At 42.7% G+C, this 21,412-nt stretch overlaps 1 protein-coding gene across 1 annotated transcript in view; it reads left to right on the top strand.

The window, feature by feature from the left end:
• ESRRG (estrogen related receptor gamma) overlaps positions 1–21,412 on the top strand; it is a 276,236-nt gene that overhangs the window by 47,826 nt on the left and 206,998 nt on the right. Inside the window, exon 2 of the mRNA XM_015405927.1 lies at positions 7,755–8,170. Coding sequence (XP_015261413.1) covers positions 7,755–8,170 — 416 coding nt within the window. The remainder of the gene's footprint in view (positions 1–7,754; positions 8,171–21,412) is intronic.

Below are 21,412 nucleotides of genomic sequence, written 5' to 3'. Positions count from 1 at the left end.
AGAGAGAGAGGCTGCGGACATACACACTAAATAATCCACTTTCAATCCACTTTCCAATTGGATTTTGCCAGTTCACATAGTGAAAATCCAGTGTGAATGTGGATTGAAAGTGGATTATTTTGTGTGTGTGACCGCAGCCAGAGAGAGAGAGACAGAGAGGAGGAAGAGTTGCCCCCATCTGCTTTTTAGGGCTAAATTACACGTTAATGAGAAACTTTAAACACTTCCTCCAGTCCTTTTTCTATAGGGCTGTGACTCAGGAAACATGTGTGTAATAAAATGTAGTGTCTCAGTTTTAAATCAGCAGTTTTAATTAGACTAGATACAGAAATTAGTGGAAGATTCAGGTTGCACCTTAGTGACTTTGAACGCGTGAAAATAAAGGGCCAAGAACTTGACCTCAGCTTTGTTTTCATGCACCTTATCCTGCAAACTTGTACCCTTCTGTTTGCAATGTGATATCAGACCTTAGAAGGCAGAAGTACAATTAAAGATACCAGTGGATTAAATTGATGATGATGATGATGATGATGATGATGATGATGATGATGATGATGATGATGATGATGATGAAAACAATGCCACCATGGTGTTAAAATAAATACCTCACACTTAAATATGGCAGACGTTATTTCTCATTGTAAATGTTAACTACATTTAGATTTTTATTAATCTGCTGTGACCTAAAAAAAAAAAATCTGTATTAACAGCACAATGTGGAATTGGACTTTGAATGCAGATAAAGCCATCAACTTGAGAATAGCTCTTTCTGACAAAAAGGTGCTCTTTTGAAATAAAGTCCTATTCACTACATTCCTCTTAGAGTTAATGTGAATTTTAGTGCCTCTAATTTTAGATTGAAGTGAGGTCTAGAATAAAAATCACCAGCTGACAATTGAATTTATAGAGAGTTGTGAATATTTCAGGCTTGCATGAAAGAGCTGTAGAAAATCAGGTACAGAGATGAAGAGGGAATTAAGTTTGAACCAGAGGTTTTCAGTACAAGGTAATGGTATCTCTAGGAAGTCGGTGTAATGAACTAAGTCGTAATTAGGGAGCAACAGCTGTTTAACAGAGGTCTATTTTAGATGTTATTCCAAATCCTCAACAAGACCTCTTGGTGGTGACTCAGTTTGCTGTGGTTAAAGGTTCTCCACCTTTCTCCTCCACCCCTTTAAAACACTGAAGCAATAATTAACAATACTAACCCAAAATATTCATAAATGTCCCATCTGCCTTGTTTTGGGTTTTGTTTCATCCAGGTTCTTCAGGGAGTGATGCCAAGTTTCCCTCTGCTGTTGTAATTTGAAATGGTTTTGGTTTCCTTTCTCCATAGCAGCTGCATTCCAGAGCAGATAAACCTGGGTGAAGATTAGAAAACTGCTATAGTCCATCTTTATAATGACAAGGTCGCACCCCCCCCCCAACATAATGATTTTACCTTAGCATTTCAGTGGGACTAGCTTAATATATCTAAGAATATACAAAATACCATACATTGTCTGACCATTTTCCACTAAGCCCAATATTGTCAACATTAGGGCTGCCAAGTCTCGTTGAATCGCGGTGGGGGATCGTCATTCTTTACAGGAGCTCTGCCGCGGGGGACGGCAACAGGCGTTGCACCGCCGTCGCCAGGATGTGACGCTACGCGTCGCTCTGGCAACGGGGCTGTTTGGAGTCCCGTTGCCAGAGCGACGCGTAGCGTCACATCCTGGCAACGGCGGTGCAATGCCTGTTGCCGTCCCCCGCGGCAGAGCTCCTGTAAAGAATGACGATCCCCCACCGCGATTCAACGAGACTTGGCAGCCCTAGTCAACATTGACTGGCAGGTTTTAGGCTTTTTCCTTGCAGCCACAATATTTTTCTGACTGGGTATTGCATTGCCAATGCATATTGGAAGGCACAATGGGTTTACTAGATTTGCTGTTTAAAATAGGACTCAGTAGCTTACTTTATAGTCTGCCTGTTTGGCTGCCCCCAAACTAGGATTGGCAACTATAGGTCAAGAAATTCCTGGAGATTTGGCAGTGGAACCTGGAGAAGGTGGGGTTTAGGAAGGGGAGAGGCCTCTGTGGGGTATAATAGCATAGAGTCCACCCTCTAAACCAGCTGTTTTCTCCAGGGGAAGCGATCTCTGTTGTCTGGAGATCATTTTGTAACATTGGGAAATCTCCAGGCCCCACCTGTAGGTTGGCCATCCTACCCAGGACCCAAATAACAGGAGCAAAAATTCAACTCCATTGTGATCTAGCCATCTTTCCCCAGTTGTCAACAATAATTATAATCTTAAAAAGAATTACACTAATAAAAATGAGAGAAGTTTAACACAACGGTACCAAGCGCTCATATCAGAACCTGTAATTGGTATATAGTGAGAGAATTATTTGGTATTTTAATCATAGCTATATAAAATCTTGTGTCAGGAGGAGGGGTGGGAAGAAGATCATGTTTTAGTACCCTAATAACTTCTCATTCTAGCTTCAGATCATAATATATGTGAGAGCTGTCCAGTAATTATAAGGTAATAAGTCGAGCGGTGGCGTAAGTACTCTAAATTAAACGAAATTCACAGAGCTGCTGTAAGTCAGCACCAATCCACTTTCTTTCAAATGTTGACTAGAGAAAAGTGCTTAGCCTAGAGTGGGAGTAGAGAGACAAGAGAGAGCTATTTATTAATTATAACATTTAATTAAGAGTGGTAGGTGCAAGGCAGCAGATGCAGGAAAAAAGGCATTTGTTAAAGTGGCAGGAGAGAGGAAAAGAAGGCTGGAAAGTTCATGAGGGTAGGACCATACAATCAGGTATCCAAAGCAATTGGCTATTCAGGCAGCAAGGGTATGTAAAGAGATGTGGTCAGTGGCTGCAAAGTCTCACTTTCTGCTTTCTTGAGGCATTATAAAACTTCCTTGTGTCGCATGGCTCTGAGGGCCAGGGTTAAGTATGCTGCATGCCAATATGTGTGGGTAATTTCATTTTCTGTCTTATAAACACTAAAGTAAGTATACTGTTTTATTATGTTTTTTATTTAAACTTGCTTCTCCTTGAGATATGCAGGGTGGCAGAAATTGAAAAGCTTACTCTAAATTGGTCATTGTTCAACTTAGTAGACATGCCTTGAAGACAATGGGTAGAATATAAGAAGAGCCATGTTAGTGGTCCATCTAGTCCAGCTCCTCTTTCATACAGCAGCCCACATAGTTGCCCTGGATAACCGGGAGGGGGGGGAGAGCATAGAAATCAAGACCTTCCCCTGGTGCTGTCCCCGACCAGTGGTATTCCGAGGTTTGCTCTCTTTCTATATGCAGAGGTTCCCGTTACTCAGTATGGCTAATATCCACTGATGAACCACTCCTGCATGAATCTGTCTAACCCCCTTTTTAAGTCGTCTGTTCTCATGGCCATCACTACATCCACTAGCAGTGAATTCCACCATTTAATTGCTCAGTGAGTAAAGAAGTATTTAGTTTTGTCTGTCCTGAACCTATTGGCCAGTGGAATACCTAGTGTATTTGACACCCAGAGCAGATCATTTTTTAACACACACCCCTCTATACAACAAAAGTGACTTGGGGAACCTTGGGTTGTGGGCAGGGCTGTCAAAAGCTCTCCCCACCCCCAGGGTGCTTCGGGGAAAAGTCCAAGAAAGATCCACGGAGCTTATCCTCTTCCCAGCAGGGAAGGAAGCTGAGCTGAACACCACTGTAAGAAGCACCCCCACACCCCTTCTGAACTGGTGTTAGTCCAGGAGGAGGAAGGAATGACGCCATTTTCACCCCGCCTCTGCAGCATACTGCCTCTGAGCATGGCAATATATAATATGCTAAGCTTCTCCCTCTTCAATTCTATCAGGAATTTGTCCTCTTACAGCCAAATTTTATGCTGATAGCAAGCTCCCTACTAACGGACAAGGCTTTGATTGGAATTAAAATACACATACCTATAGGACAACTGGAAAGCAAGGTCTGCTATGGGAGGGAGAGTACAACTCCTCAGCCTGATAAAATCCTTCAGTTGTACTAGAAGGCCTTACATGGGAAACAAAATAGTGGTACTTACAGGTTAAACTTTTAGAACTGCAGTTTCTTTTCCATATAACTTAATCCTAGTACAAATTTGCAAATGCATTAAGTGTCCATGATTTTGATGGCTACTAGCATTCCAACACAGTCCTTAACATGGGCATAATTAGAATTACCAACTTTTAAATTGTTCCTCTGGCTGTCATTTTAATATCAGTTGGGTCTGCAGGAAATACCAGGTGATGTTATTTAAAGAAGTACCTTGGAAAACCTCCACTGTCTGTTGCCATTAAACCTCTGTTAAAGGGACAGGAGGCTGCATTCCATAACCCTGTTAGGCTGCACATCGAACTTCTTCCCCAGTGAGTCACTCAGTGCTCCCTGGAATGGCCAGTTTGAACTTCGGCCTGACAGAATAGCCAGCGCAACACAAACCCAGGAGCAGGCCACTCAAAGAAGGTTGGGAAGGCTGCTGCCCAGTTGAGATAAGAAAACAGCAGGGAGTTGCCAAACTCTGCAGCTGGTGGGAAAGCAAAAAATTTGCCCCTCCCATTTCATCCTCCAAGAGTGTAGGCAGAGGCTCAGTCATAGCATTCTTCGTCACCTGCTCCTCTGCAAAGCCACCCATCGCTCCTGCTCCCCCAGGCTCCTTTCCACCCAGAGAAGTGGAGGAACCTCTTTGCTTGAGCCGCCTAGTGGCCCAGTGCCTTAGCACTTCTTGCACAGCACACCCTTGTGCCTTGGCACTCCTTGCATGGCGCATCCAACCCTAACAGCAGCCTTTGGCGGGAACCAACAGTGCTACTTTGACCAGGTCTGGTCTAGCTTTCTCCTGTTTCCTTTTCACTCTGTCTCTTCAGTTTGCAACTGTTACCCTTCCCTCTTTCTCCCCTTTTTCTCCCTGTACCATCCTACAAAAGCATTCGCTAAGGAAGCTCCTGCCGGGCAGGAGCCCAGAAGCCAGCAAGTGCTGCTCAGAGGGATATGGAGAAGCCGACCCTGGTTTGGTTCTAGGGGACTTGGGAGGGGTGTGCTTTGGCAGTCAATGAGCATTACAGCTGCTGAAGGCAAACTGCGGATGGAAGCAAGGGGGGTCGCCCTGCCCCCTCCTCAGCTTCTCTCTCTTGGGCTCGATTGCAGGTTGAGGACAGGCACCCCTAAAAAGCAAGAACAGCCTATGCAGAGCCAGGAGGGAGGTGAGTGCCAGGCTGGGCTGGCTGCTGCCACCTCCTCAAGAGCTGGGCACCGGGATTCACTTGCACCAGCTCCGCCTCTTGGTGGGCAGAGGATCCAGACCGGCATGGACCCCCTTGTCGCCTGCACTCGGGGCAGATCGCCCCTACTGCTCCACCCTTGGTATGCCACTGCTATTGACCATCACCTTCATTAGGTTTGTCTGAGTTCTAGTGTTATGAGAAGAGGGGAAAAAACTTGCCGCAAAATAATACCATTACAGCTGTAGTAACAAGATGGAACTTTTTTCCTGCTCTTTAAAAGCCTGGATATAGGTTTAGAACTATTCTATTTAACACTTGAATATCTAGTCCTGTTACATAAATGTCAGTTGTTTTGCTAAAAACTCATTAGATAAAGATTAATATCTTAAAGCATTTGGCTGTAGGAACCTAGGTATTCTAGTTATAACTGCATTGTAAAGTAAATTTTATGTAAGGGAGTTCAAACATAATGTTATATGTCAAGGTGGGTAGTGGTGTTTGTCTGTAGCAGTGGAAAAGAGCAAGAGTCCAGGAGCACATTAAAGACTAACCATATTTGTGGCAGGGTATGAGCTTTTGTGAGTTACTTGCTGTTTTCTAATATTGTTTTAATATTTTAATATTGTTTCACAAATTTTGGATGAGTTTCTATAATTCAGTTTTTCACGGAGGGCCTATATAGGGAACAGGCTTATCATTTCCCTTTAACTGGGGCTTAATGTGTAGAAATGGACAGTTGAAAGTTTAATGGCATGGATTTAAATAACATCACCTGATAAATAACAGCTCATTAAGCCTCTATTAAAGAGACAGGACTTTTTTTCTCCAGGCCTGTTGGCAACATTAATTTAGGTCTGTAGATTTTAACTGATTATGTGTGAATAACCATGTAAAGCTTTTTTTGAAAAAATGCCAGTTTTATTAGGAGAATTGCTAGTAATGCTGAAAGGGTTTCATTCTCGTATTAGTGTAATTAGTAAACTTTGTGTTGAATATTATGGCTGAAAGCCACTGGCTAACTGAGAAAATAGAACCTTTCAGCTTTATCACAGAAACAGTTTATTATATTTGCAAACCTAGGATAGCCAAAACACTATTTTGTCCTACATTTGACTTTTTTTAACATCATACTTAAGATCAATGTCAGTCATGATTCTGAAAACCACATTTACTAAAATGTTACAATATGTAAATAGAAATGATTTAATTAGTTGAGTAATCTGCTAACAGTAGACAGCTAATTGGCTAAAATCTTAACTGAGTAACAGCACTGAAAATATGAATATCTGGTTAAAATTCACTACTGGCTATGTGTATGTATGGAGAATGGGGCACTTCAAACACTGTTATTTAAATTTATGCTGTATGGCCTTTAAGTTTTGAAGTAAATGTAAAAAAATGCATATCAAACAGGAATGTGGCTTGTCAGAAAGCTGTCTACAGTTGATAGAATTACTTTGGTTTGCCTCCATATAATGCCTAGTATTTTAGGAAGGCTGTGAAAGCTTTTACATAACATGCTGTTCATTATTGTGTCTCTCCAAGGCATATAATATTGGTCAATATTTAGGCATGTTAGTCAGTAGCCATGTTAGTCTGTAGCAGCAAAATAAAACTGGTGTCCTGTGACACTGACTAACAAAATTTATTCCAGCATAAACTTTCACATTAGTCTTTAAGGTGCTACTGTACACCAACTTTACACACTCTACTTTTGAAAACTTAGCATCCTGTCATGTGAAGTTCATCCAAAAGAATGGCATTTCTGTTTTTGGGGGACAGGGTGGTGATTTCTACTGATTTCCCCCTCGCACTGCAGACCCGTATATTTACCTCATACTGTTCCTAAGAGCCTGGTTTACCCCTCGGAACAAAATTTTAGGGATGCTTGTATGTCCAGTATTAGTTAATTTGAGAACATTTGCTAAAAAGCATTTGTAATCAAAGCTAATGAACCATTCCACATAGATTTTGTAAAACTGAAGTCACGCTTTAATTATTTGTAGGGACACATTTCATCTATTTTTAATTTTTTAATTTTTTAAAATAATTTTATAATTAATGTGAGACTTACCCCTTAATTTTGGGACCCAAGCAATAGTGGAGGCAGGTAGTGCTCTAACAAAACAGGCTGACAAACAGTAACTATAGACAAAAATATCCCCCGGTTCAAAAGGTGTGGGGGAACAGGGAAGGGAACCTCCAGGTGAGGGAATTCAGTGTCTTCCATAATGATAACTTTAGAATTTAGAGAGTTGATTTAAGAGAAATTGGTGGGGATGTAGAGGAGGGAGCATTGAGTAAAATAGATCCAGTCTCTTTAAAGTTTTTGTTTACTGCCTGTCTGAAGCCTTAATAAAGCTCTGTCATGCCCTTATGCTGATTACCTTCATGTAGAACAAGAGGTATTGACTAATGAATGAATGATGTACGGGCCTTAGCCTTGCAGTGCTGCCTTTAAAGAGCATTGTTTTTAATGCACAGAAACTTCTTTTTCACTCCTTTTACAATGCAGGCTTCTCTGCAGAATGTCAAGCAAGGATCGACACATTGATTCTAGCTGTTCGTCATATATCAAGACGGAACCATCGAGCCCCGCTTCCTTGACGGACAGCATCAATCACCACAGCCCTGGTGGCTCCTCTGACGCCAGTGGGAGCTACAGTTCAACCATGAATGGACACCAGAATGGGCTAGATTCACCACCACTCTACCCTTCTGCCCCGGGTCTTGGGGGTAACGGGCCCGTCAGGAAACGATACGATGACTGCTCCAGTACCATTGCTGAAGATTCACAAACCAAGTGTGAATACATGCTGAACTCAATGCCCAAAAGACTGTGTTTGGTGTGTGGTGACATTGCGTCAGGGTACCACTATGGGGTGGCTTCATGTGAGGCCTGCAAGGCTTTCTTCAAGAGGACAATTCAAGGTCAGTGCTTGATTATTTTTCTCTTACCCAAAGAAACCCAAGAAGTGTGATTCCTTCTTGTTTTTTTCTATCCCTGAATTTGTTTTTTGCTTTATTGTGCCCGATCATGCTCATACAAAGTTGTATAGTAATATGCAGATTTTTATGATGATGGTGCTATTACGCCTCTAATGTTTTTTCATGTTTTAACTGTGAAAGGTTAGTCAAAGTTGTCTTCCAGAAGAAATGATCCCCCCCTCCCATTGTTATGCACCCTTATGTGAATACTGAAAAATGTTGCCTGGGATTCAAAGAGCTGTGTGTTTATGAGGATCTGCTACACCCCTTGAAAAACCACCTCCCAAGGTCAGGGGACATTCTGGATTTACAGTGCTATTACACTCTGCTCAGCCACTGACCAACAGAAGGATAGTAACTGATCAGAACTGCATTATCAACAGATTCATCACCTCTAGGAGGCCACTGTGGTCTTTATCATTGGCTATGTTTGATTACACACTTGTAGGGTTGCCAACCCCCTTGTCAGAGTGGGGGTTCCTCCTATTTCGAGGGCTCTAATCTGCTGCTGGTCATCTGGTGAGAGGGGGAAGCCCCACCCCCAAACAGCCCCCTTCTGCATCAACATTGTTGGCATGATGATGTCATCCAGAAGGCAATGCTCTAGCATTTTGATCAAAACTCTGGTTACCATAAAGTTTTGACCAAAATGCTAGAACGTCACTGTGCAACGTGCCTGGCATGATGATGTCACTTCTGGGTGATGTCATTGTGCAGTGTGCTCACTTCATGCGCGTGCCGGAAGATCCAGGAATGGACCTGGGAGCCCCCCACTGGAAGCCAGGTAACACCTGGCAACCCTACACACTTGGCCCCCAGTCTTAAAAGTTTGGGCCAACATAACTGCTTCGCCCTTGTATGCTATCATTTTCATGACAGTGTGACATCATGGCTGGTGACATTGCACTTCTGGGCTAATTTGTATGTCCTGCCCTGAACACTTACTTGGATCAGGATATTCGTAAAGTAATTCAAAGGTCTTTGAGCTTTGTTTACTTAACTGTATTACAAGTATAGAGTCTGGTGCATGTTTGGAGAGCCCTGTCATATAGTCCTAAAATTGTAAAGGACCCAAATGCCATCAGTTACAACCCATACTTACAAGATTCTTTCTTAATTATATCTCTCTGCCCAAAGGCCCAATTCCGATAGACCTATTAAAATAGCTGATAAGGTAGTTCTTGAGAATTCAGCAGCAAAACAACATGCAAAAGGGGGAAATGGACAAACTGATTTAGAGAAAGTTCCTTCCAAATTCTAAAACAGAAAAATCATTGATTCGTCTGTAAAAGTCTTCCTCCTCTGTCCAATTGTGCCAGTCCAGGGAGCCATAAGACTGCAAGATCATAGCTAGGGGAAGAAACCCTTATTCTTAAGCAAAGAGTTGCACATTCACTAGTCATATATATTAGCACCATTTGATGTGCATTTTGGCAATGTGTGACATAGTTGATAAGAGTGGTTTTGAATGGGGTAAATTAATGACTAATTATGTTACTAGAAAGTCATACCTTTCTGTATCTGCTTAGTCTGTGAAGTCACGAAAATGAGAAGAGTATTAGATGTCATGGTTGCTTTTCTTTAAATTATTTTCTTGGATAACTTCCATGAGGGATGAATACCTATATCTCTTACAACGCTTCTGTGTAGCTGTTATCTTTGTCCAAAACTGGGCAAAGGAAGGGAGAAAAACAGCAGGTACTAAAAATAGTGCATTGATTTTTAGGGGCTGTCGACTTTATTTGCTGCACTCAGTAGCATCTTGAAAACTACAGGCTTTTAATGAATAAGTGCGACTTTAGCAATCTTGAGGTAGCAGCCGAAAAAACTGTATATGTTATTGTCTTAGAAATGCAACAGGATAAACATTTTCTACCAAACGCAAAGTAGATACAAAGAATTGCGTACATGGTTCCACAAACATAAGCAGGCGTTGGACTTCTATGGGGGGGGGGAAATCCCCTACAACTGCCTTTGAAACTAGGATTACCAATTCTGGGTCAGGAAATTCCTACAAATTAGGGGTGGAGCCTCAGAACGGTGGGGTTTGGGAAAGGGAGGGACCTCACTGTGGTATAGTGTCACAGAGTCCATCATCTTCCAGAGCAGACATTTTCTACAGGGTAACTGATCTCTGTATTCTGGAGATCATTTCGAATTCTGGACAGTCTTGAGACCTCACCTGGAGGATGGCACCCCTGTTTGTAACACAAAATAAAGGTATTTTTATCCTAAGTGGTTTGCAGTGTGGCATGGCTGTGTGTGTATTTGCCTTTCAAATGGGAAAAGGAAAAAATCCACTGGTCCTTGGACATACCTACAGAACCTCAGGTGCCCATTTAAAGTAGTGTCTCTTGTGCGAGTGAATTGTATTATCAAAGAGATAAGATAAGTAGTGCAAATAATAGGTATGCTTTTTCCTGACATTTCTGACAAAGTCTAGAAAGTATACATTATTATTTCAAATATTGCTAAAAGGTGGAATTTATTCTTTCTAGTTGTATCTGATCAGGGGCAAGTATCTGAGAGGTCTGAGTGAAAGACCAATCAGCCTGCAAGCTTTCAACCAGTAGAAATTATGTGTAGAATTGCCAGGACCCCAGCTCTTCTTATTCACAATTTTAAAAAATCAGTATGGTATCTGGATCTGGGATTTTTCTGAAATCCCAAGTTTTTCGGGTCCAATAGACCTGAGAAGAAAAATGCCAGTTTGGCTTCTCCTGCAGCACAGTTTAATCTGTGCTGCAGGAGAAGCTGGCCCCAGGATCTGCTTTGCCACAGCTAGCAGATTGCTCCCTGAGGCCAAGCAGCTTTTGGGGCTGGCTTCTCTTGCAGCCAGTGTTCCCTCTAAGCTGAGTTCGTGTGAGCTAGCTCACAGTTTTTTAGCCTCTGGCTCACGCATTTTTGTCTTGGCTCAGGAGGGAGGGCTCCAGAGCAAACTAATTTATGCAGTAGCCAAATCACTCGCTCACAACTGTAATGCCAGTAGCTCGCAAGGTAGAATTTTTGCTCACAAGACTCCACAGCTTAGAGGGAGCATTGCTTGCAGCCCGGTTTAAACTGAGGTGCATGAGAAGCCTGCCCCAAGCCGAGTCGGCAGGAACAGTCTGCTCCACCTGGCACAGCTGATCCTCAGCCTGTCTTCTGCAGTCTGTTTAAATTTAAAGGCACTGCAGTAGAAGCCTGACAAACAGCTGAGAGGTAGGAGCAATTTGCTCCTGCCTCTCCGCTGTTTTCGGATCTACTGGTAATTCCTGATTATATCCAGGTTTTTCTCTGAACTTTCCCCCTCCCCTTGAGAAAACCCAGATACATTTGAGAAGCCAATATATACCCAAAAAATACCGATAAGGTTTTGGAGGGGGTATATTTTTGGCTCGGGTAGATCCAAATGCACACCCTATTATTAACTTGTGTCCCAGATAAAAGCATTTGAGTGCATATAGAATGTGGGGGGAAGGGGCTGCTAATGCCAGGCATCAACTCCATAGTATAAACAGCCAGGCCAGAAGAAAATGTTGCATGCCACCACCTTCCTACCCTTGCTTGGCAAGCATAGAAAAGCCACGCCAGTAATGGCCAAGGCAGGGTTCCTCAGTGTAATACCTGTGGGTGCCACAGTGCCTGCTGAGACCTTGCCTGGCACCTGCCAAATGTTTTTAGAAAGTAGGTGAGGCTGGATGGGTTATTTTTGCCCAGCATGGCTTCTGATTAGCTGGTGGAGATCTGACTGGCTGTGCAGATTTTTAAAAAGTTGCTTTGGCAGCACCTGCCACCACAGCATATGGATCTTCTTCACAACATGACTGAAGGTAAGCTGTGTGTATGCAAGAAAATATTGCTAAACAATATATTCATTTAAAAAGGCTTCCTGTTAAGCAGAGCTTCACCCTGAAATGCTGAAGAGTTACTATTAGAGTTATTAGAGTTAAAGATTATGTCAATCCCTGGCATTTTGTGGTTGGCTCCCCCTTGTGGCAGCCATTTTATGGTTGGCGCCACTTCCTGCAGTGGCCTTTTTGTTTTGCCCACCACCCTGTGCCAGAATTCTAAAGAATCAATGGATACTGGGAAGTGGTGAGAGCAAATGACCAAGTACATGGCTTGTCTGAGCTGGAGGTGGCTTGATTCTGATGAAGCCTGGAGCTACATAGTTCAGCTGAAGCAAGAGACAAATGGAGTCTGCGGGTGGCTCCCTAACCTGGATGGAGGGATTGCCAGTGTGAGAAGCCAGAGGGATGCATAGTGGATGAGACAAGTGTTATTGGATAGAACAACAGACAGAAAAGTTGTGTGTAGGGAGCTACAGCTTCAAACTCGGCCTTATTAAGACAAAGCTATACCTACCTGACTGGCAAGTGATGCGCAGGAACTCATCTCATACAGAAAACTGGCAAACTGGAAAAGATGTGAAGCTCTTCTTATGAGGTTGTTCCTATACACATCTGCAACATTGCTACACAGAGCTTAAGTCATCCCTACTGTGATATGAACAGCTCTAAGTCACAGCCTAATGATTAGGAAGGAAGTTTCAGGATGTGGGAGAGAAACATTCAAAAGCTTTCCCCAAATGCATGGGGTCATTGTAAATTTTTTCATGATTAATTAAATCTGGTATTACTTTTAGTGAAAATGGCACTAGATTGATACCTTATAAATGAAAGGAAACCTAAACAGGGAAAGGAAAGTACTCTGTGACTCTGTAGAAATTAGTCCAGTAGTATCTTAAACACTAAAAAAAAATGTGGTAGGTTTTGAGCTTTCGTGAGTTACCGCTCACTTCTTCAGATGCAGCTAGAATGTGAGTCCATCTGTCCTATATATTGGAAAGTGGAGTGATATCAGATGGCAAATGACAATAGCAGGTGTGATTGGATTAGGTGTGATATGCAGAGAGGTAGTAGGTGTGGAGAAATCAGCATTGGTAATGAGACAGGAAACCTAGGTCTCGATTCAATCCAGATGGATGCTTTGTCTTGAGCTTCAGTGGAAGTATGCATGCATTTGTTTATTCCAGAACTAGCTTGTCCAGTCTCTTATCCAGCCTGTGAGCAACTGGTGCAATGGAGGGAACAGGAGGCTACTTGAGTGGGGGAGAGTAGGTGGAGCCACTCCGATCGTGGCTTCAGTGTGGCAAAACAGGTGGTGCCGGTGGCAGGATTAGTTCAACTCGTCTTCCCAGTCCCCTTCCATGGTGGCTCGAGGGCAGCAGGGAGTTCACAACACCCAGCCACTTCACATTTTTACTCTGGGGCCTGGGCTCACAGCATTGGTGGTGGGAGCGAGCTGGAGAAGGGGCTTGTCCTCCTCCAGGTAGCGCGGGGACATCTGCCCAGCATTGTACCACTGGGTCTCTGGTCTGCCCATATGGGTTTTCCTCTGCATCCCCGTCTCTAGCCCATGGAGCCTCATGGTGAGGACACACCAACTCACAGCTTACCAGCTGCTGTCTTTTATAAAGTTTGTATCCCCAGGACTTGGCATTACATTTTATGGCACACATGACCTGGCCTGACAAAGTGACATTTATGTCAGATGTGGTCCTCGCCACAAATGAGTTCAACACTTCTGTAGGTAAACAGTAACATTCCTGATGCAGATCTTATAGAAGTAGTAGGGATAATTATTGGACTAGATGGTTGAGATTGGACTAGATGGCCTGCATTGCCCCTTCCAACTCTGTGATTCTATGATTCTATCCCAGCAGATGCTCTGTTGAATGCATGTGCTGCTGCTGCAACCTTCTTTATTGCCCCTTGCAAAGTTCAAGTTGAAGAACAAAGGAAAAGGTGTAGCCTAGCACTTTTCACTCAACAGGGAATTCTCACCTCTGAAAATGAATTCCTGTAGAGCAGGGCCTTCCTGATAGATCTTAATGAGTGGAAGGGAGAGGTTTCTATGCCTCCTCAGCCCACTGCCATCCCCCAGAGGCAAGATTTTCCCTCTGTTTTTATTTCCCTTTTGTGACTAAGCCACCCCACTTATCTGTTTTCTTCTTTCTTGAAGAAGTCCAGCTACCCCACCCTGTCACAGCATGGTATTTTGGCTGTTGGCTCAGCCCAGGAACCTGAGGGAAGCATCAAGACCCTCCTTTAACTTAAACTTAAATGGCACTTTAGGCGTTTTGAAATTCCAAATTAACAAAATATTTTATTCAACATAGAGGGGAAAGGTCAGGTGAAATCAGGGGTAAAATTTCGTAACTCAGTATAGAACTCTGAAGTTAATCAGTATATGCACAGACTTAGTTCATATGTTTCAGGCTATTGGGAATTTCATAAGCTTTTCCCAGTGGCTTAGGATCCTTAAGGTAAGAGGTGTTTATTCCAGTGTTTCCCAAATACTCCAATACACTTTCTTTGAGAATTCATTGACTCTTTTGGTTTCCAAAAGGCTGGGACACTCTATCCAGTACCCAAATTTCTTCTCTAAACACACCGGTACTCTTCTTGGGCTTTACTGACCCTTCAGGGTTTCAAAAGGTGGTTTCTAACCACACCAGACCAGGGATCTTTGCACTCTTCAAAGCTGTCTCCTTGTTTTGACTGTGTAGAAAAATTTCTTCTCTTACTAGAAGATCTAGCTCCTTTTCTGGCCTGAATGGGAGTCTTCATCTAACTACCCACTTATCCTTTCCAGTACTCCCCCAGTACTCCATCTGTGTTTAACAGCTCTCAGTCAGGGCTGAATCCACACTGAATTTCTCCTCAGCATTCAGCTCTCAAGTCTTTCTTGGCTCAGCTGATGCTAACCAGTCAGATTCCTTGGAGCAGCCAGTCACTCAAGGCTCTCTGGTTCTGGGAAGAATTAACCCTTTACGGTCCTTTATCTGTTTGTACAGCACTTCTAAGTTTTTAAAAGTGCAGTCCATCACAGTTTCCTCTTAGGTATTCAGGCCCACAGCTTCAAATATAACAGCCGTTACATTGAGTTGAAACCAAAAGTAGAGCAGGGCCTTCCTGATAGATCTTAATGAGTGGAAGGGAGAGGTTTCTATGCCTCCTCAGCCCACTGCCATCCCCCAGAGGCAAGATTTTCCCTCTGTTTTTATTTCCCTTTTGTGACTAAGCCACCCCACTTATCTGTTTTCTTCTTTCTTGAAGAAGTCCAGCTACCCCACCCTGTCACAGCATGGTATTTTGGCTGTTGGCTCAGCCCAGGAACCTGAGGGAAGCATCAAGAGCTTCCTTTAACTTAAACTTAAATGGCACTTTAGGCGTTTTGAAATTCCAAATTAACAAAATATTTTATTCAACATAGAGGGGAAAGGTCAGGTGAAATCAGGGGTAAAATTTCGTAACTCAGTATAGAACTCTGAAGTTAATCAGTATATGCACAGACTTAGTTCATATGTTTCAGGCTATTGGGAATTTCATAAGCTTTTCCCAGTGGCTTAGGATCCTTAAGGTAAGAGGTGTTTATTCCAGTGTTTCCCAAATACTCCAATACACTTTCTTTGAGAATTCATTGACTCTTTTGGTTTCCAAAAGGCTGGGACACTCTATCCAGTACCCAAATTTCTTCTCTAAACACACCGGTACTCTTCTTGGGCTTTACTGACCCTTCAGGGTTTCAAAAGGTGGTTTCTAACCACACCAGACCAGGGATCTTTGCACTCTTCAAAGCTGTCTCCTTGTTTTGACTGTGTAGAAAAATTTCTTCTCTTACTAGAAGATCTAGCTCCTTTTCTGGCCTGAATGGGAGTCTTCATCTAACTACCCACTTATCCTTTCCAGTACTCCCCCAGTACTCCATCTGTGTTTAACAGCTCTCAGTCAGGGCTGAATCCACACTGAATTTCTCCTCAGCATTCAGCTCTCAAGTCTTTCTTGGCTCAGCTGATGCTAACCAGTCAGATTCCTTGGAGCAGCCAGTCACTCAAGGCTCTCTGGTTCTGGGAAGAATTAACCCTTTACGGTCCTTTATCTGTTTGTACAGCACTTCTAAGTTTTTAAAAGTGCAGTCCATCACAGTTTCCTCTTAGGTATTCAGGCCCACAGCTTCAAATATAACAGCCGTTACATTGAGTTGAAACCAAAAGCACAATTAAGGTAACACGAGCTTCTAAGTTGTAAGCCAGCTGCACCTCCTAAATCTTTACATTTATTCCCCATACAATCTGTACTGCAATAAAACAAGCAGGATGAGTACATACCAAAGTGGTACTCATTAGTTTTCAGATGGAATAGATGTTTCCTGTAACAGAGAACTCACAGTATGGGGTAGGCAAATGAGTGGAAATTTCTCCACTTACATGCTCCTAGAGTTGTGTGAGTCTGGTCAGGTGGTCTGAATTGTTGTCCCTCTCTGCTCCTCCACCCCACTGATAAAGTCCCAGCCTAGTTGGCATGAGTAGGATGTTCTGTCATCATACCCCTGTTGTGGCTGTGGAATTGTGTCTCCTGGTGATGAGTTGTGGCCAAAGCCCTGAGACCTGGGAGCCTGTGGGAACTTTTGAGAGAACAAACATTATACATTTTCGTCCTTGTATTATCTGTGGATGTCTGTTCCTTGTTTATGTTGGGTGCTTGTACGATGTGGCCTTTTGTGACCAGTGTTTTGTGCACCCTTCCACATGCAATTACTCCTTCCTCTATTGTCTTTTAACTGTCTTGTATAGATTATGTAGGTTCTTGCTGTGACCGTTGTTTCATTTCTGGTGCTGCAGCATTTCTGTTCTGGTGCTGTGTTTTGTTAACCTACTTTCCTTTTCCCTACATCAGCTTCTCACTGTGCTTGACCAGCACAGCCTAAATTTTGGCTCAGTTGTACTGCAGCCTTGGGCATAACCTTAGTTACATCTTTATTGAAGATAGTATTACTACTGTGAGATAGTCTCTGTCATTACATCAGGGGGAAAAAATGCTAGTGTGGAGGTACCTCTAGGTAGTTTTTCCCTGTCAGTCAAAGCCTGTGATTCCTGCATGGCTCTGTTAAAAACTATGGAATATTAGTCAAGCAAGAGGAAACTGGGGCTTTGTTTTAGCCAACAACCAGGAAAACAAATTTCTTTATTTTGTTTCATCTTAATGTGTGATAAAGCCACACAGATTTCATCCAAATCTAGTAGACTCTAGAAACTTAGCCACTGGCAAATTCGAGCTAGAATTGTCACGTTAGTAAGTTAGTAATGGGCTTGTCTTTTCCACATCCAATCCTTGACCATCAATGATTGCAAAGGAACTCTGAAGAACATTGCTAATACATGTGTAAATAGCACCTGCAAATTTCACCTAAATTAATGGACTGTCAGGCTCCACAGTTCCTTTTGGTTATCATTTTACAAATATGAGACTCCATGTTGAAAAGAAAGTGGGTTGCTACTAGATTCTTTGTTGTCTGTCCATAGCTACATGACGAAGTTAGTCCTTTTGAGACTGGTGCCATGTTTATCTATTGTTAAACCAATTTGATCTACAAACATATGAACACTGTATGATAAATATGTTATGTCTTAAATCAGTAGGGTAGTCAACAAAGGTGGAACTACTTACATAAATTCAGATAAGGTAACCTTTGAAATGAATATCATAAAGTTTGCTTCCTGGCGCCACAGGACTGGAGCACCTTCTAAAGGTTAAATTGACTGAAATCTGAGCTCTTGTCATCTCAAGCAGCATTTTCTTGAGAAAAATTAAAGCACAACAAGTTTAGTATCTCAGGCCTATTTACTAAGAGTGAAGGGTCTTGGAACACAGAAGTGTATGTATCTTTATTTCAGGCAAATATGGCAGCCCCCAAGTGAACCTGGCACACCATGATCTGACTCTATCATTACCTGAGAACATAAGAAGAGCCATGCTTGATCAGACCAAAGGCCCATCTAGTCCAGCATTTTGTTCACATGGTGGCCAACCAGCTACCTCAAAGAAGCCCACAACAGGAAGACCTGATTTGCAGCCCAGTCCTAAACTGGGGAACTGGCATGGGCAAGCAGTGCTGATCAGTATCTTATGCTCCCTCAGCAGAGGTGCAATTTGCAAAAAAGGGGGGGGACCACCAACCAATGGAGCACTTACCCCTCCTCAACTTCAGTTCACTGAAGAGAAGCACCAATGTGGCATACAGGAACCATAGGTTCAAATCCTACCAGTGGTAATGCTGGCAATAATTCAGAACTTGATCAACAGCAAAATAGGAGGAACAGTCTGGACTAGAACCCACACTTTACATGTTCAAGAACATACCCCTAATCCCACATCCAAATGGGCATATAGCTGACAGATATAACTTTCCCTTCCCCCATCACTGTGCATTATTCAAGGACGATAATGATAAAGTTATGCAGTAGCGGTAGATGATTCATGAGCTCCAAATCACTGCATGTGGTGCTCTTGATACTACACGATCTTAGCCAAAAGGCAGAGATTCCTCCGGTATTCTTCTTTACATGTAAGGTAGGTGATAACAAACCGCATTTCGTCAAAGGCTTCTTCACGAAAATGAAGAGTTAGAGTTCCATCTTTGTGAAGAAGGTTTTGGCGAAACGCAGCTTATCGGCTACCTTACGCATAAAGAAGAATATCGAAGGAACCTACATTAATTCGTCTCCCAGGCTCCAGTGAATCCTTGAACTCCTGTGGGACTATTAAAACTGGGAGATTGTGTTCCATATTATTGGAGTTTCTGGTGTATGAGTTGATAAAGTTTAAATATATCTATGTCCTGCGGTTTGCAAAACACGCCTTGTTATATTTAATCTCATTATATTTGTATTACATTGGACTGTGTCCTCTTTATCACGTCCTTATTACGTTTTGACACAATTGTATAAGACTTTTGGTTGTCTACTGTTGAGCACAGATTAATTCTTTCGTTTTGTGTAATCTTAAAATGGGGAGTGCAAGACCCAGCACAGTTCCAGATTGCTGATGGAGCAGCAATAAATGAACGGGGCTTCCTCCGTTAATGAGCGGCCACGCATGCACACAGCTTAGAGGGAACACTGCACGGGACCCCCTTCACTTGCTTTCCTGTGTAGAAAGAAAAGTCCTACCATCCTAAATTGGAAGGGAAGGCTGCCATTTGATATTTGTATCTTTCAGTGGACTACAAGTATTTGTAAGAGTTCTAAACAAAGCAGAGTTATAAATATGCTTCAACTTTTGATATCTGCTTCGACTATTTGTGAAAAGTCCCCATCCCTCTTCCACCTGTGTGTGTTCTAAGTGTGGCCATGAGGGCAGAGGCATGTAGCTCCAGGCTGTGTGCCCTTGTATCTGAGATGTAGGTGTTCTGGTTGAAGTGCCTGGAAGGGCTGTGATTTACTGCAGGTCTAAATCATGCTGAGGAGGGAATCGGATCTTCACTCTACATGTATATTTCTCCACTTAACCGGGGTTGTTGCAGCTGTAATTTTGAACTGGAATGGTATAGGACACAGGCTAGAGAGGCTCAGGATACTGACTATGCCCCGCACCTTCCTTGACATATTCCTAACATTGCCAGATTCTGATTTAGTGCCAGAGCTACCCTGGGATGGCACTGGCATGCAACTGGTGTGCTTCAGTGCTGATGTAGTTCAGATATGCCAGTATAACTTTGAGCATTATGCCAGCATAGTTTTCTAAATTGTTCAGAGACAAGTTTTTTTGGATTAAGCTACAATACATTCACCTTCCTTTTGCATCAGTACTGATGAATTTGTGTCACCCACCTCACCTAATATCTCCAAGTTGATTAGCCAACTTAAGTCACTGACCAAGTTCTTCTGCTACCCAAAAGGTCTGATTTTTATATTGTCATTGTACAGGTATAGCAAGCAGCCATATTGGACTGTTTATGTATTCTTTTAGATATTTATGTGCCCCTTTTGTATCCAGTGGGGATATGTTGTTTCCCCCTCCCCTTCTATTTTATCTTCCCAAGGTCACTTACCAAGCTTCCATGGCACAGCAGGGATTAAAACCTGCATCTTGAGTTACTACTTGAACAGTCTGGCCACTACTCTGAACTAATAGTCATTTAAATATGCACTTAGTTGATTTTGCTGTTTTCTAATTAATCCAGATAGTCAACTCCTCAAATCATACCTGAGTTATGAACTCACTATCGGTCTGTTTCTGAATCCCCGCCCATTACAATACTGATATACTCTACAGGATTGGTCAAAGGGTTAGTGGGAATGTAGGACAGGTAATCATACCTGAACAACTGTACCTTAGAGCTGTCAAAGAGAAAATGAGACTTGAAGTTCTACTAACTGATAAATTCTTCTTAAAATGTTGAAATAGGAAACTGTTTTCTAACAAAAATATGTGACATCATTAAAATTGGTTTTAGTAGAAGACTGGAAGGTAGCTAACGTAAGACAACGTCACAGATGCGCCATTCGGGGGGTCCAAATACCCATGAATCAAAAATATGTCCTATTAAAGTCAGAATCATTTAATAGAGAGACAAGAAGAGAGAAAGGAAAGAATTAACTTCTGTAAAGAGGATACCTGTTTCACTAATCGTTTGCCTCAAGAATTTGTGTTGAAACCATGGCTGGTAAGAAATCATTGTAAACTGCCCTGAGTGGAGAGGGTGGTATATAAATCAAATAAATAAATAAAAATAAACAAAGAACCAGGGATGAGTTGTGAAGTAACCATGTTTAGGGTGACACAGAATATTTCAGAATGGAGAAAACTCAAGCCAACTTGGAAACAAGAACATCTTATAGGACGTTTATGAGATCCTATGAGATGGCAGTCAAGGCCGCTAAGAAGAAGTTCTATGCGGCTGAGATTGTGTCTGCGAGCTCGCGCCCGGCCCAATTATTTAGTATAATTCGGAATTTGACAACCTTGCCTCAGGGCGAGCAAAAAGTTAAGGAATTGGACATTGGCTGCGAGGCTTTTGCGATCTTTTTCGCAGATAAAGTCTTGGGGCTCCGTCGTGACCTCTCCGCCACAATTGAGACAGTTTGTGAACTTGAGGCCCCTTGCACGTCTTCGGGGCCGGGTTTAGAATGTTTCAATCTGCTCAGTCTGGACGAAGTGGACAGATTGCTCGTTTCTGTACGCCCAACTACATGCGACCTTGATCCGTGCCCCTCCTGGTTCATTAAAGCGAGCCCTGGGGGGCTACGAGGCGCCGTAAGGGATATTGTCAACACGTCCCTTTCGGAAGGGCGTTTCCTGACTGCGCTCAAGGAAGCGATAGTCCGTCCTCTCCTGAAAAAGACATCTCTAGACCCGG

This window comes from Gekko japonicus, unplaced genomic scaffold (genome assembly GCF_001447785.1).
Source record: "Gekko japonicus isolate JY-2015 unplaced genomic scaffold, Gekko_japonicus_V1.1 scaffold279, whole genome shotgun sequence".
Classification (NCBI taxonomy): domain Eukaryota; kingdom Metazoa; phylum Chordata; class Lepidosauria; order Squamata; family Gekkonidae; genus Gekko; species Gekko japonicus.
The sequence above is the reverse complement of the archived record's forward strand: the minus strand, read 5'-3'. Positions and strand labels throughout refer to the sequence as shown.